Source organism: Diaporthe batatas (genome assembly GCF_019321695.1).
Source record: "Diaporthe batatas strain CRI 302-4 chromosome Unknown Contig00003, whole genome shotgun sequence".
Taxonomy (NCBI): Eukaryota; Fungi; Ascomycota; class Sordariomycetes; order Diaporthales; family Diaporthaceae; genus Diaporthe; species Diaporthe batatas.
In genome coordinates, this window is record NW_025408550.1 from 1958393 (window position 1) to 1972783 (window position 14391).

General features: G+C 51.0%; 3 protein-coding genes across 3 annotated transcripts; 1 reads left to right on the forward strand and 2 right to left on the reverse strand.

Annotated features, from left to right (window-relative positions):
- Positions 1-1926: 1926 nt before the first annotated feature.
- Positions 1927-4721, reverse strand: KVR01_002325 (uncharacterized protein). Its single transcript, XM_044791850.1, has one exon. It carries the CDS (start codon positions 3930-3932, stop codon positions 2304-2306), a length of 1629 nt encoding a protein of 542 aa, XP_044647340.1. The 5' UTR covers positions 3933-4721; the 3' UTR covers positions 1927-2303.
- A 6830-nt stretch (positions 4722-11551) lies between these two features.
- KVR01_003628 (uncharacterized protein) lies at positions 11552-12970 on the reverse strand (the record flags this gene model as incomplete). The annotated part of the gene is made up of 3 exons (XM_044784565.1): positions 11552-12007; positions 12394-12582; positions 12758-12970. The coding sequence occupies 3 exons, from the start codon at positions 12968-12970 to the stop codon at positions 11552-11554; spliced, it is 858 nt and encodes a 285-aa protein (XP_044648643.1).
- A 379-nt stretch (positions 12971-13349) lies between these two features.
- KVR01_003952 (uncharacterized protein) lies at positions 13350-14378 on the forward strand. Its single transcript, XM_044789493.1, has 3 exons — positions 13350-13731; positions 13785-13874; positions 13938-14378. The coding sequence occupies exons 1-3, from the start codon at positions 13473-13475 to the stop codon at positions 14303-14305; spliced, it is 717 nt and encodes a 238-aa protein (XP_044648967.1). The 5' UTR covers positions 13350-13472; the 3' UTR covers positions 14306-14378.
- Positions 14379-14391: the final 13 nt, after the last annotated feature.

Consider the following 14391-nt stretch of genomic DNA (forward strand, 5'->3'; position numbering starts at 1 on the left):
TGGCCTGCAGCCTGTACTTTGGTAGTGTAGTGCTGCTAAGTGCATGGTCGCATTGTGGGGACCGTCACAGCGGCCTCAACCTTAATAATACAACCAACAATGCCCTCTCATTCGCCTGTCTCTCCTAACCGTATCTAGGTGCCATCTCTCTTGTGCTAACCTTGGAGGCGAGTAAATCGTGCACAGTCCTCATGCTCCTCCCAACACCTCTCAATGCCGTCCCAGTCATGCGGCACACATATGACGCGGGCACATGGGCATGACAACAAGACGGTCTGAGGTGGATCCTGAATATACAGTCTGCATATACCAAGTACATACAGGAGTACATAACAGCACGGCCCGCAGCATGCACCATGCACCACCAGAGACCCGGTCACCACAGTGACATTGGGCCCAGACCCGCCCCTCCCCCACGCTCATTTCTCATGTTACTCGCTGCCACGGGACCCCCTTTTCCTTCCTCTTCTGCTCCTTTCTCCCCGTGCTTCTGTTTATGGTGCAGTGCATGGTGCAGACGCCGTTTGTTTTGTGTGTGGCAATGAGCAAAATGACTAGATGTCCTGAGACCTGTCGCAGCAAAGACTTGAGCAGAAAGCATATCTATTACGAGCGCCGGCTCTTGGCGCATCCACGAGTAAGGGTCTGAGTGTGTGGCTCGGACACACCGCGATTGCGTGTCGTCTTGTCTGGGAGCCAGGAGTGTTCTCCCATAGGCCCATCTGGTCCTGACACTACATGGCCACGCTGTGCACACGGACGCAGTGTCTGCGGCCCGAGAATTGGTCTCGATGCTAGCACGCGGCTTTTGTGTACCGAGTACTGTGGTAAGCTGTTGTTGTGTAGGTACGGAGTACGCGGTATTCTCCTCTTGCCCCAACAAAACTTGCAATAACCACGGCGCACCATGCCTACAGATGATGTCCCACCAGCTGCATACTGTGTAGACCATTGCAGGCCAGCGTTTGCATCTCCAGTCCCCACACGAGAGATGCCCACAGCCCGGCCATCTACATAGTACACGTGTACTGTCCCGGGACGGGCGGATGTGCTGGGCAGATCTACTTACAGCCACGGTCAAGGTAAGTGACGTACATTTGGTCCAGCCCTACTGGGAAATCCCTTCTCGACATGGCCGGCTGTCTCTGGCCCTCAGTGGAGCACCTCAGCCCACTGACTGACTGACCGACCCCGGTGTTTACTTAAGTAACTCGACAGCAACATTGGAAACCAGGAACTTGCCGCTACTAGTAGTTCAACCAAGAATCATCTGGAAGATCACCGATCAACCCAAGGATGCACAGCCAGCCACTCGGGCTGTCGGGCCAGCCAGATCAATCAATCCACAGCATCCGCAACCTCGGGAGCCAAGACCGGAGATCTTGCCGGGCTGACCCATGCACCGGGGAAGGTTTCTCTGCCCTCTCAAAAGCCGACGCATATATTACCCTCGAGAAGTCTTTCCCGCCCAACTGGTTAGTACAGTTGATTGGTTGGCATTTGGAACACTAGGCTTGGGTCCTCAACTCTATATAAAGTGCTTCGAGGCCCAGACAGAAATGCGTGTTGCGTCTCATAAATGTCAGGCGTTGTGACTACAAGATAGACGGACTCGACCACAGTGCTGTGACACGCTGAGCGTCCGTTGGCAGTACCTCCGCACAAGTGACACCCACTTATGCATAACAAGGTCCTGTCAGACAGCATACGCGCCTGGTTTCAGAAAGTGACCGTAATGCGGTCACAACTCATGCTCTAGTCGGTCTGTCCCCACTGTCGGCGCTGATCAACATCGACATTACAAGTATCACGTAGCAAGCGCTACATCTAAATGCCCGCATGCTTTGGTATTCCGCCCGCGATACGGTCAATGCTACACGATACTTGGAGAATTAAGATGTATGTATTTACTTTTAACTAATCAATAGTACAATCTGCGTTTTACCGAAATTGGCATCACCTTGCGCCGGGTAGTCGTGGAGTACCTCGAGGGGGGAAAAAAAGAAACCACAGATATCATCGCACTGCAGCGTGCAGCAGTAACGAGGAAGACACAGAACGCCAATGCTTCCTTCTGTCCGGCACCCACCGGGTTGAATTCCGTGGGGCCAACACACCCGAGCACAGGGGTATCAAAAGTTAACACACAAGAATCCCAAAAAAGAACTATGAAGATGGCTTGGATGGAAGCAATCTGGACCAATCCAAAACAACCAGACCCACGAAACGGAATCCCACCAGCAAAGGACCAAAAACGAAGAAAAAGAACATGTGAACAGGTCAGACCAAGTCTCGAGACCCAATCACCTGACCCCATACCCAGGCAGAACACTGGTCTCCATGAACGCGACCTCGGGCACGCTCAGCACCCGCGGCCGGAAGAACTCGTCCACGGCGGCCTCCTCGACCGCGTCCTCAAAGCTGGGCAGCGCCTCCTCCCCCCTCGCCGCCTCGCCCCTCAGCCGCGTGCCGCCGCCGCCCGCGGGCGACACCGGGGGCTCCACCCCGATCTGCAGCGGCAGGTCCAGCGACAGCGTCGTGTTGCCGCTCCCCGCCGACCCGGCCACCTGCAGCGCCACGTGCAGCGTGTAGACGCGCGACGTGATGCACGAGTGGAACGTCGGCACGAAGAACTTCTTGCCCGTGGGCAGCCGCGCGACGGGGACGTGCGTCGTGGAGGTGTGGTAGACGGAGGAGGGGGAGGGGCGCGGCGGGGACTGGCTCTGGTTCTGGCTCTGGTGCTGCTGCCTCGAGGGCCGCACGAGGTTCGCGATGGTGGTCGAGGTGCGCCGGCGCCGGCTCCGCTGGCGCCGCTGTCTGTCGTCGTCCTCCTCGCCTTCCGACGCCGTGGTCTCGGGCGCCGTGTCGGTGAAGTAGCCCGAGTCGCGCCGGGCCTGGTGCGCGGTCCACGCCTGGGCTCCCGGGGGCGGTGCCGTCGCCGGGAGGGTGACGGACGTCGAGTAGACGCCGCGGCGGTCCGAGATGCCCGGCTTGATGAAGTCGCCCATGTTTGGCTGCGAGCTGATGGGCCCGGCTGAGAAGTAGGTGTGGGCCGTGATCTTGGATGAGACTGCTGTGACCTTGGGCAGCGCCGCGCCCGCGCATGCGGGCTCAAACTTGAGGTCGATCTGGGCGGTGGTGCCGGTCGAGAGCTGTCCGTCGGGCCGCAGCATTATGGCCTTGGGCTGCTCTGCGGACACGGTGAGCTTGCCGAGCTTGGTCGAGAGCAGGTTCTTGCGGATGGATTTGGTTTTGCTCATGCAGTACAGGCGATCGTTCTTGGTGATGCTCAGCGGGGCGTCTTCTGGGAACGTGGGGAGGACCTGGATTGGCTTGACGGATTCCATGATCTTGATGGGCCGCGCGTGCAGCTCCGGCTGTTTCCAGACCCGGGCCTTGATGGTGTACTCGATGTCCGCCATCTGTGGGGACAGATCATCCTTCTCCCAGTTTCCCCGGGCCCATGAGCCCATTGAGGGTGGCAGACACAGGTGCTGGCCCCTGATGTGGTCAGACTCAACCTTGTGCGTGCAGGCGCCGATGGTAAGGAAGTTGGGCAGCACGAAATGGAAGGGGACGGTCAGCGTCCTCGAGCCCTCGAGGACCCGCGGTACCGGATACACCGACTCCGGGATGGGCATGATCAGTTTCAAGAAGGTGTAAGTGGACTCATGGGGGGCGCTGTAGCCATCTGTCTTGGTCTTGGCAGAGCCGAGCAGGATGACCTCGATGGTGTCAAACCGCACGTCCCTCTGGGTACTGATGGTGACGTCCCCGGACACGACAGAAGATGAGGTGTATGTCTTGGTCTTCCAGTGGTTCTTGAGGTGGATCTGGATGTCCGACTTGGGAAAGCCGATCTTCCTGGCGTGGGCCGACAGGTAGGAGCTGGCCTCGCTGGGGCTGGTCGACATGCTCGTCCTTCCAGGCATGTTGGAGGTCAACAGAAGTACGGAGTAGCAAGGCCTCTTTTAATGCTGATGATGTGGACCTCAATGGCGATGTGATCTGATAGGTCGCTGTTTATAATTCAAGGTGAGTGAAACGGTCACTTGGAAACCCTTTCTTGAGAAACTGCCAATGAGGGCACAGCGGACACCATCTTCAAGTGACAAAACGACGGCTGACGGCGGGCTTTATACACTTGGCCGGGTGTAGGACGCAATTGCGCATGAAACAAGGGGAGGAGAGGTTGAGAGTAGCGGCCATAAGGTGACAAACTCTGTATTGGATTGGAAATGGAAGAAAGTTCAGATTATCTGAGTCATTCTGGCGTAGTAAGCGTCCAGAAATCGTGTACGGTAAGGGGACGCGAGACGGAGGGGCAGTTTGGGCAGGCCTGGTCTGTGGTATGGCCTCTCCGCATCCGCACTGTTCAGGATGTCTGGGGGGGCATGTTATGTGGAGGGCGTTGGTAGCTTATTTATTAGTCCGGCGGGCGGTCGTGTGGCAGCAGAGGATCGATCACTTGTTGCGGGTCGAAGGGCGTCTGCCGACCCGGATATGGATTGCAGCTGGAGGGACTAGCCTGCGGTGTGTTAGGTGTGCATCCCATTCATCTGCACCATTGCCAAGCTCCAAAACCCGGCCCGGGTGGTTGGAGTCATCGGGACGTGTCTGAGTGAGGTCAGTGATATCTTTCTACTGTACCAAGACCCGATCTGGATCAGATCCAGATCTCGTATATTCTGACAACCATTTGTCTTGACTGTGAATTCTCGAGCCCCAATAGTCAGTCAATATCATCGTATCCGCCATCCAACGTCGAGCCTGCCGGTGTTCTGATTGCAGTGCGAATCGGATGCGGATGTCCGTCTGGCCAGGCCACCAGGGACAAAAGAACGAGGTCGACGCCCTGCCGTTCGCCGAAAAGGCGTGCACGGCCAAGAGACCAAGGTTCTCGTTCCTCCAACCCACAAAGCGATCCCTGCATCTGCGCCAGTGGATCATCGGCCGGCGGGTCACCAACCCCAACATTGGAAGACTCGACAGGGCAGGGATCAACGCCCCTCCTTGCCCTTTGCCCAGGACGACAAGTCTAGGCCCTTTCAACTGACAGGCCCGACATCTACAAGCCACTCAACTTGGCTTCCATAATCCAAGGCACGGGGCACGTGTCGACAAACAAGACTCGGGCGGTTGGCGCGTATATTTGGTGGTCCCCTGATCCCCTGATACGCAAGATGGCGTCTTGTGGTCCAGCCAGCCCAGCCCGCCGTTGATCCTTTTCATGTTGGCACCCGCACCAACGTTGGCCTGGTGTCTGTGATGCAATTACCAACAGAAATTACATCGACCTTGCGTCTCACTGGCAAACCTGGAACGGCCGCGGCCGCCAGCTAGAGGGACTAGTAAGTCGTTGCGCAATTGCGTATGGCAGCAGGATATTCAATAAATTACGTGAGCAATGGATTTCAAACAGTCGGAGCTAGACAACTATTACTGTGCCAATTGGGGCGTTTAGTTCCGCCGGTGACGGCCCTTGCATGTGCGAGCTCGACTTACACGCCCCAGCTCTCACGATGACTGGCCGAGACCGTAACTTTCACTTCGAGTCCCCACAGTTTACATAACAACCGCCTGACTCTGGCGATACTAACTTCTAGGCCCTGATTGCGACTTCCTGAAGGACTGAAGCCAAGGAATTCGTCTTTTCGTATCCATAGCCAACACCTGCGCACCATGTGCACGGGAAATTTGAAAAGGGACAGCAGAACAAGCACGACCAGTCAATTGGCAACGGCTGGGTGGCTGCCGATATCGCAGTCCCGAGAGCCGAGCAAAAAACTGTCGGTACGACGCAACAGCTGCACGGTACTACGGCCGGAGACACTCGCCCCCAACTACACAGTAGCCCATGAGTAAGTTCTCCAGACCCAAGGGCCGCCCTCCTGGCCTCCCCGTGGAGCAACATGTCCAAGTGCCAGGTTTTGCTGCCGGCATGTTGTGGGACGACACCCACTTTGCATCGGGCCGCGCAACTGAGCAGCAACAAACACACGAGGAGACAAGCGAGCAGCTTTTTAGCGAAGGTTTCCACACCAGCCGTCATGGGCCCATGCAGTTGGGCACATTGGCTACACAGTAGCGTCATGAAGACAGGGAGCAAAAGAAGGATTTACGATGCGGCTATTCCTACCTTTAGGGGCTCCCGAGCAGCTGGGACCAGCGCCGCGCCAAGCCTAAGGGGCTTGGGTGGGATGGGATATTTGCCAATACTGTGCTGGCCGGGATCCTGAGCGCTCAGTTTTCCCACCCTTGAGCTTATACTAAACCTCTAAAGGTGTCCAGCGCGGGTGTCCACTCGCACGTTAATGATTTGCTACTCTGTTGTGTGTTGTTGGACTTGGCACCGCACGTGGGTTGGTCATGTCGACGCATCTTAACTGGTAGCTTCATCATCCCCTACCTGACCTGATCTGGGCAACGAATGCGCCGCCAGATTGGTTGCTGGGATGATGTGGTCAGAAGACAAACTTGAGGGTGGTGTAATCGCTGCTTGCAACAAAAATCGAATTGGTTCTCGGAATCGGTCGCTCCAGGAACGAAGAAGGTAGCTACGCCCTGATACCGTTTCAAATGGGCAGCCCAATCGTCACGGACCCCACGGGTGCTTTCGACAGAAACGAAACCTCTAATTTGTCAAAAATAGAAAGAAGTCGGTCATGCATGATTGTCCATAGGATCATGATTTTGCCCTTGATTGAGACAGTCTGCGGCTGTCCTGTCTTTGGTGAACCTCTCAAGATGTTGGACAAAAGAAAGGCTTTTACGGATTGAAAATGCGGATTCCTTCGTAGCGTCTAATCATTTAAACTTATAAATCTCGCTTGTAAAACATGGATTAAGGGAGTCTGAACAAGTAAGAGAAAAGCGCAAGTATTGTCCTATTGTACGGACCGAGGGAAAGGCACACTCCCCCGAAACCCAAATCTCAGAGCTGAAGCTTCTTGGTCCTGACTTGGCCAGACTCACTCTCTATACATACCGAAAATGTCGCTTTTCGTCTCGACATAGTGATAATCCATGTCGGCCGAGTTACCACCAAATGTATTTACACCTGTCCCCAATCCAAGGCTCCGCGAGGACCACCGCGGAAGTGGATGGACGAGACTGCACATGTGGCTGGCTAAGGCACAAATCCTCTCTGCGGACTTTACTCTCCCATATGCCGGAAAATGTGTGTGGGGCTGCTACGGCCGAAAGAATTCGGTCACACTGTGGACATCGATGGTCGGGGGCCTGCCTGCCCTGGATGAAGGCCGTGGGTGGTGGTCGTGGTGGTGTGGGGGCAGGGGAGCCGAGACACGAGGAGGCCGTTCCCCTTCTACCTTTCTGGGAGGTGTCCAGGACGAGCGGCTGAATAGGTGTTGATATGATGTGATCGCCGGTGGTTTCGTGTTGTTGTGAGTCATATCTGGACGCCCATCTGCTCCGTCCACTCGTCCGCGCCCTACCAACTACATCCCTACCTAGGTAAGGCTTCAGCCATACTACATTTTCCCTCCATACTATATAACTATCTTTCTATGAAGTTGCTTATTTCTTCCCTTTAAAGCTCATATATAAAGTCTTTAATGGTTTGATACATATTCTTGAGTAGTTCGGTTCTATTCCGTATATGTCCGATGACATACATGGCTTGCTCCGTACATGTAACCAACTTGGACCCGGACCGGACATCTGGACTTTCACTGCACTGCCGACCTCAGCATCCAGACCAGTCTGCGGATTGATCACAGATGTAGCTAATTTCGAATTAAATCAAACCTCAACGCACCTGAACCTGAAACAATTCCTTAAACAATACATTGCAATATGTCAAAAGAAGACACAATAAAAATGGAGATCGGGTTAGGCAGTTTTCCTATCATGCCAAGTACGCCCTGTCGCAACCTTGAAGTCCTTAATCAACGCCGGCCGCAAATAATGTCACCGGAAACAGAGTTTCAAGTACCTTATCACAGCGGAGGGAGAGGCTAGCGGTGTCGCTGTTCTTCGTCAGGCGCCTCGGTTAGCTTCGTCACAACGTCGGGGCCGCGATATGTATCCATCGTGGTCCAGTTTGACCTCGGCCGCGACTCAGCGAGCAAGCATTGTCTCGAGGCCGTTCTTGCTATCGGAGCATGCTAGGTCAGCGGTGAATACCTTGGTGTGGGAGTAAGAAGTCTCGGATCGAGACCCGATTCCAGTCACAGGCGGCTACGCGGCTCCACTACCCGTGGACCGGTTGGCACCAGTTGACATGATGACGCTGCTCTGTAGGGCCCGATACATCCCCTTTGGATTGTATTTTTGATTTCCTAGCGCATCAACGAAATTTAGTAGTTTTATACCCACCCACTCCAAGATTCTATTTCTATTTCTAGTTTCGAAGCAACCGATGAATAACTTTTGCCCACAAAGTACTGAGGCTCTTTCGCAGATCAAGAGCAATCCGCGTCGAGTTACTCGCTGAGAAAGGCGACACCAGACCATGATTCGTGGTCTCTGCCTGTTTGCGACCGTTTCTCCCCGTCTCGTTTCCCACTATAGCCATCTGTGTCCCTTGCTTGGGGCCTTCTGGTATCTCCTTGGAGTCTGGCCCTTCGAGGTTCGACAACAGCTGATTCACTAGTCTTTGAGCTAGGTGTAGTTGTCCGAGAACGAGCTGAGCGGTGGCGCGATGGAAGCCATCGTTCACGTTAAGGTGGCTTAACTTAAGCCCTTGGTTTTGACTGGTGAAAATAGACGTCGAACGACTCGTGTCCGATGCCTTCATGCTGCTTTTCTTGCCTATACTATCAACCTTGTTCACCCCAAGCTTTACACTGTTGTGGGTGCAAGAATATTGTGAACGACTCCAAGCGGCGTCCGAATATCGCTCCAGGATCTTGAAGAGGACCATGCAGATGACCATGGACAACAAGTGGTCCTCCTCGGTATTTGTACAAGTCAACATGTAGCCTAGGACTTGTAGGTACTTCTTGTTCTCTTCCAGTATCGCCTGGACCCACCGGGGTTGCGTATCAGCCGCCACGAAGCTGGATGACGACTCGTTCTCCTCTAGACTAGGAGCGGATATGCGAGTGATAATTTTCTAGGACTGGGCTGGGGAGGATGATGAGATTGACGATCCGGACAGTTTCTTTAACAGATCAAGTGCTCGGATCAGACATTGGCATCCATCGGACGGGTTCATGGGGCTCGTTATTTCCGTCAAATGTGCCATGAGATTGGCGGGTATCTGGCTGGTAGAGGAGGCAAGTGGTGATGTGATACTTGACCTGCTTTCGGCGGTGCACATAGAGGCATCTGTTGGGCATGTTGGATCCGAAACAGGGTTATGCCCGGTAAGATCTCCGGCCGGCATGAGGAGTGAGGCGATGTCAAGAGGTTTAGTCTGGCCTAAGATATGATTACGGTCAGACACCCCAAAGAACTCCAACCCATCCATTTCGGCGCCGAAATCCATCAAGGTAGGAGACAGGATATCATGGGTGTTTTCCAACTCCGAGAAGATGCTCAGGGGGTCCATGTTTGCCATATCATTATTGGCAAAGATGTTGGGCCTGAGGTCTCCAGAAATGGCAGGACAGTCAAGGTAGTTAAGGCCCATGTTCAGCATGTCCGCGCCAGTGTGGCTAGTACAAGAACCAAGCGAGATTGCAGGTGATGCTGCGCCTCCAGCCTCAGCCAAGGAGGTTGCTCTGTCCTGGATAGATAGATTTGGCGAGATAGAAGACCGTAAGGATCGCGATGTTGGCATCACCACATTCGATTGCGGGATGGCTGGCCGAGCTGGATGCGCCTGCGCCTACACTGCCAGTGGTGGTGGTTGTGGAGCCTTGGGGCCGGCGTCCAGGACGCTTCACGACAATGTACTGGCATGGAATGCTCCGGTTTTGGCACCGAGAATACGTCAGCTTTTCCTTCGTACATTTGACCTTCACCGAGGCGCACTATCCGTTGCCCAACTTGTGTTAGCTTCCAGCCTTTCTCCATCATGGCGCGGATAATTGTCTGTAAAATGGAAATGTCACAAGACTCGTGGGAAAGGAATAGATGGAAACAGGTTGAAAGAAGAAAATATGTTTCTGACAGACCATTTGACAGCTTGCGCGTAGTTTCTCTGGCTTGGAAGCGGGTTGTGGTAACATCATGCGACCTCGTTATAACTCAACACAGTTTAAATGTAGCTAATATAGTATAAAAAACTAAAAATACTAGTAGCACACAGTATAGAGAGTTTATAAGAATTCTTACACACTTCTATACTCTAAGTACTATATATATTTCTAAGTATAGTAGGTATAGAATATTTTTTAATTATTTTAAGGATCGAACTTACTACTTTAATTAATTATAAGTATTATAAAATAAGAAACTTTAATTAAATAAATAAAGAACTTTTAATATTAATTAATTAAAGTAATTATTCTACTATTTAAACTAATTAAATTTATAATTTATAAAAAATTAAAAATATTAATAATATATAGTATAAAGAGTTTATAAGAATTCTTATATATAATAACTTTAATTACTATATAGACTTTTAAGGATAGCATCCTATCATTAAAGTAATAATATTAAAGCTAGCTATTAAGCGAGTAGATATATATGAAATGGAGTTTTGTGCAGGCTTGCAGTCTCGTCACTTTATGTTAGTGATAACTATATCTTAGGATGTGTACATAGAACTCACGGAACTTTAGAAGCGGGGAGATAAAACGGAGCGTGTCCCCCACCTACATCAGACTTCTTCCTTCTACCAACCAAACTCATCTGTCACTAAAACAAAGTAAAGAGCCGTTTAGTCGGATCACGAAAACCGGGTAGGGATAAGGGGATCTCTATCCTAACTTACTATATAATACCCGTGTTTAACTATAAGTCTTTAATAGGGTTGCCGCTCACTACACTATATATATTAAGTTTATTAGTGTAGTGTAGTGGATTTTAAAATACTTTTAGTATAAATATAGTATAGTGTATAGACTTTTAATATAAGTATATATAGTATAGTAAGTTAAAATATAAGGGGGTGAGTTAGAAAGAGTATATATATATAAATAAATAAATAAATAAATAAATAAATAAATAAATAAATAAATAAATAAATAAATAAATAAATAAATAAATAAATAAATAAATAAATAAATAAATAAATAAATAAATAAATAAATAAATAAATAAATAAATAAATAAATAAATAAATAAATAAATAAATAAATAAATAAATAAATAAATAAATAAATAAATAAATAAATAAATAAATAAATAAGTAGGTAAATAAATAATCTTTTTTCCTCCTCCTCCTCCTCCTCCTCCTCCTATTTTATCTTATCTTATTTTATTTTATCTTATTTAATTACTTAGTTAACTTTCCTCTCCCTTTTCCTCCCTTTCTCTCCCTCTATTACCCTTCTCCCTCTACCCCTCCCCCCTATTTACACTTAAACTTACTACCTTATATATATTAGGCTCTTTAATATAATATAGTGGACTTAAAAATACCCTTAGTGTAATGGAGTGTAGTGGGTTTATTTATACCTACTATACTATACTACTACACTGAGTGTAGTGAATGGCAACCATGGTCTTTAGGATCAGAGAAGAACTGATAGGCCGTCATGGGAATCTGGTTGCCGACACCGATGCCGTATCCAAGGATAACCTGCGGGCCAATGTACTTGGCTTGGGTTGAGTTGACCTCGAGGATATAGAGCAAGGCACCACTGATAGTGGCTAGCAATCCGCTGACAAGTTGAAAAGGCTGCAAGTAACCAGTCTTGGACACGAGGAAGCCTCTAAGCATCGACCCTAAAGCGAAGAAGGCCACAAACGGGGTACTATTCACGCCGCTGATGATAGCCGACTGCCCGTCGATGGACTGGAAGTAAATAGGAAGGTAGAAAAGCGCAAGAAAGTCAGCAAGGTTGACGAGCCACTGGCAGCCATATAGGGCGTTCGTCTGGAACAAACGCGGTCGCAGATTTCTCAGCGGAATGAGGGCATATTCGCCCTAAAACCACCCAATCAGGACAAATGCGATAGTCAGAACGAGCCATAGAACCAAAACAGCAATCACAGAACCGTCGCTCCATGGCTTAGATTGGCCGCCCCATTGCATAGCCAGCGTGAAGCAAACGATCGAGGCAAGGAGAACCACTAGCCCCCCGATATCGAGGTGCATTAGGATCTCCTTCCAGGTGGCTGGTGTAGGCTTGACATGCTTAGGCATGTGGAAGACGAGCAGGATAAGAACGACAATAGGGCCGCCAACTGGCAAGTTAATCCAAAAGCACCACCACCAGCTAAGATTAGTAGTAAAGGCACCACCAAGGATAGACCCAATAATAGTAGAGACCACAAGCACACAGGTCCATAGACCGATAAGTATAGGCGGACCTTGGGCTCCGACACATAACTGATCATAAGCACGGAGCCACCGAGTACGCCGGCGCAGCCCCAGCCCTGTATTGCACGTCCAACAATCAGGGCGATGCTATTCGGAGCTGGGGCGGCGATGGCGCTGCCGACCAGGTACAGGAGCACGCATCCGAGGTAGACCCAGCGGCCCGAAAAGTACTTATAAAGCTTTCCGTTTAGCGGAGACGTGACACCGGCCGTGATGAAGATGGCGCCACCATACCAACCGATGTCATCCAGACTGTGGAAATCGGTAGTGATGCCAGGTATTTGCAGTCGCCACGATGCCCTATGGTACCGTGAGTGCAATTTTAGACTATGGGCAGCTCGTGGGAATGCTTACCAGGTCTATGGCGGCGACGAGTGTAGACACGCAGATGGTGACCATGATCAAGACCAGTCGCAGCCCTGTTGCGTAATCGGAGGCATCGTCAGCTGGCGCGTGCCCACTGGACTCCTTCTCCAGCACTCCATTTGCAGGTTCTATTGCTGTTCCACTGGCAGATACATCAGGCCCTTCAAGGGCATCTCGGTCTCTTGAATCCTGTGCTGACATGGTGAAATCAATATTGACGTGCCTTTCTCGACCTCACACCCCCAATGCGCGCTGGCACGCTGTGGAGAGGGTTCAATCATGGGTATTGGTACTATATACTGCGGAATGATGCAAATTAACGATGCAGTTGACCTCAGGTATCGGTTCTGACATGCAACTAACATGTCACATTCTTTACCTTGTATCCACCGTGCCCCAGATGTCCCTTGCAGCAGCCAATGCCCCTTTGCCCCGAAGATCCTTGCTTTCTTTCCCCTTTCGTCGCTTTGCACCGGAAAGCCACAGAAGATGCTTGGTAATATGGCACAGCTCGCTGTTTTGCAGAAGTCCGATTTGTCCGTTTTACACGCATCGTTATAGTCGAATTTGTCATCATCACGACGATAGAGGGTGATAAGAATGAACATGACTTCCTATGCTAAGAATCATTAGTTCTTCACTCCATCAGCGTCAAGTATAATACCCCGGTCACCAAATCCCAATCTTTCAGACACTATTCACCATGGTCGAACGCGTACTGCTGGTCGGAGCCACTGGAAACATCGGCGTATCGGTCGCCATCGGTGCCCTTCGTGCTGGACGCGAGGTTCTAGCCTTGGTGCGCAACCAAGACTCTGCCAAGAAGCTCTTCAAGCACGTGGGGACGTCTGAGGGCATCCAAACCGTCGAGGCCGATATTGCATCGGACACAGGAGTAAAGAGTGTTGTTGACCTGGTAAAGGCCGGGAAACTACCAGCTTTCCAGCATGTATACACCTGCGGTCAGTTATTTCCCTCCGTCGCGCCTGACAAAGAGACTGACATTTCAATGAAGTGGGCAGCGAGTACACCCCTATACCCCTGAAAGACATCACCACCGAAGCGCTTCGCCGGAACATGAACACAGGCTTTGAGGCCAATTTCTGTAAGTACCAACCTGAGTTCCTCGCTATCAGACATGACCTTGCTCACCAGCGATAATCCGCAGTTGCCTACCGCGATACCATCGGGTATCTGTTGGAACAGAATCACCCTAACAGTACATTCACTATCTGCACGGGCTCCCAGGGTGAAGAAGCAGTCTTTGCACTCCCGGCCATGACCCAGGGCCCATTGTTTTCCATGGCAACTGCGGCTGCCCGTGAGAATGAGAAGACCAATGTGCGCGCGAACGAGGTCTTTCTGATGTTCCGGGTAGAGGTGGACGAGGACGCCGTCCAACACGGCGTGTCGAAATCTTCCGAGTTCGCCTCTCACTATGAGGAAATTCTTAATAGGCCAGATATCCGCAGCTCACGTATACGCATCGAGACGCCTGAAAACTTCAAGAATCTAAAGGTGACGAAGAAGTTCTGAGGCATTCGTCGAAGCATGTTGTAGCGTGGTACAATATAGTCCAGAGTACGAATTGACATGACAGTTCTCCAAACGTGCTGCACAAT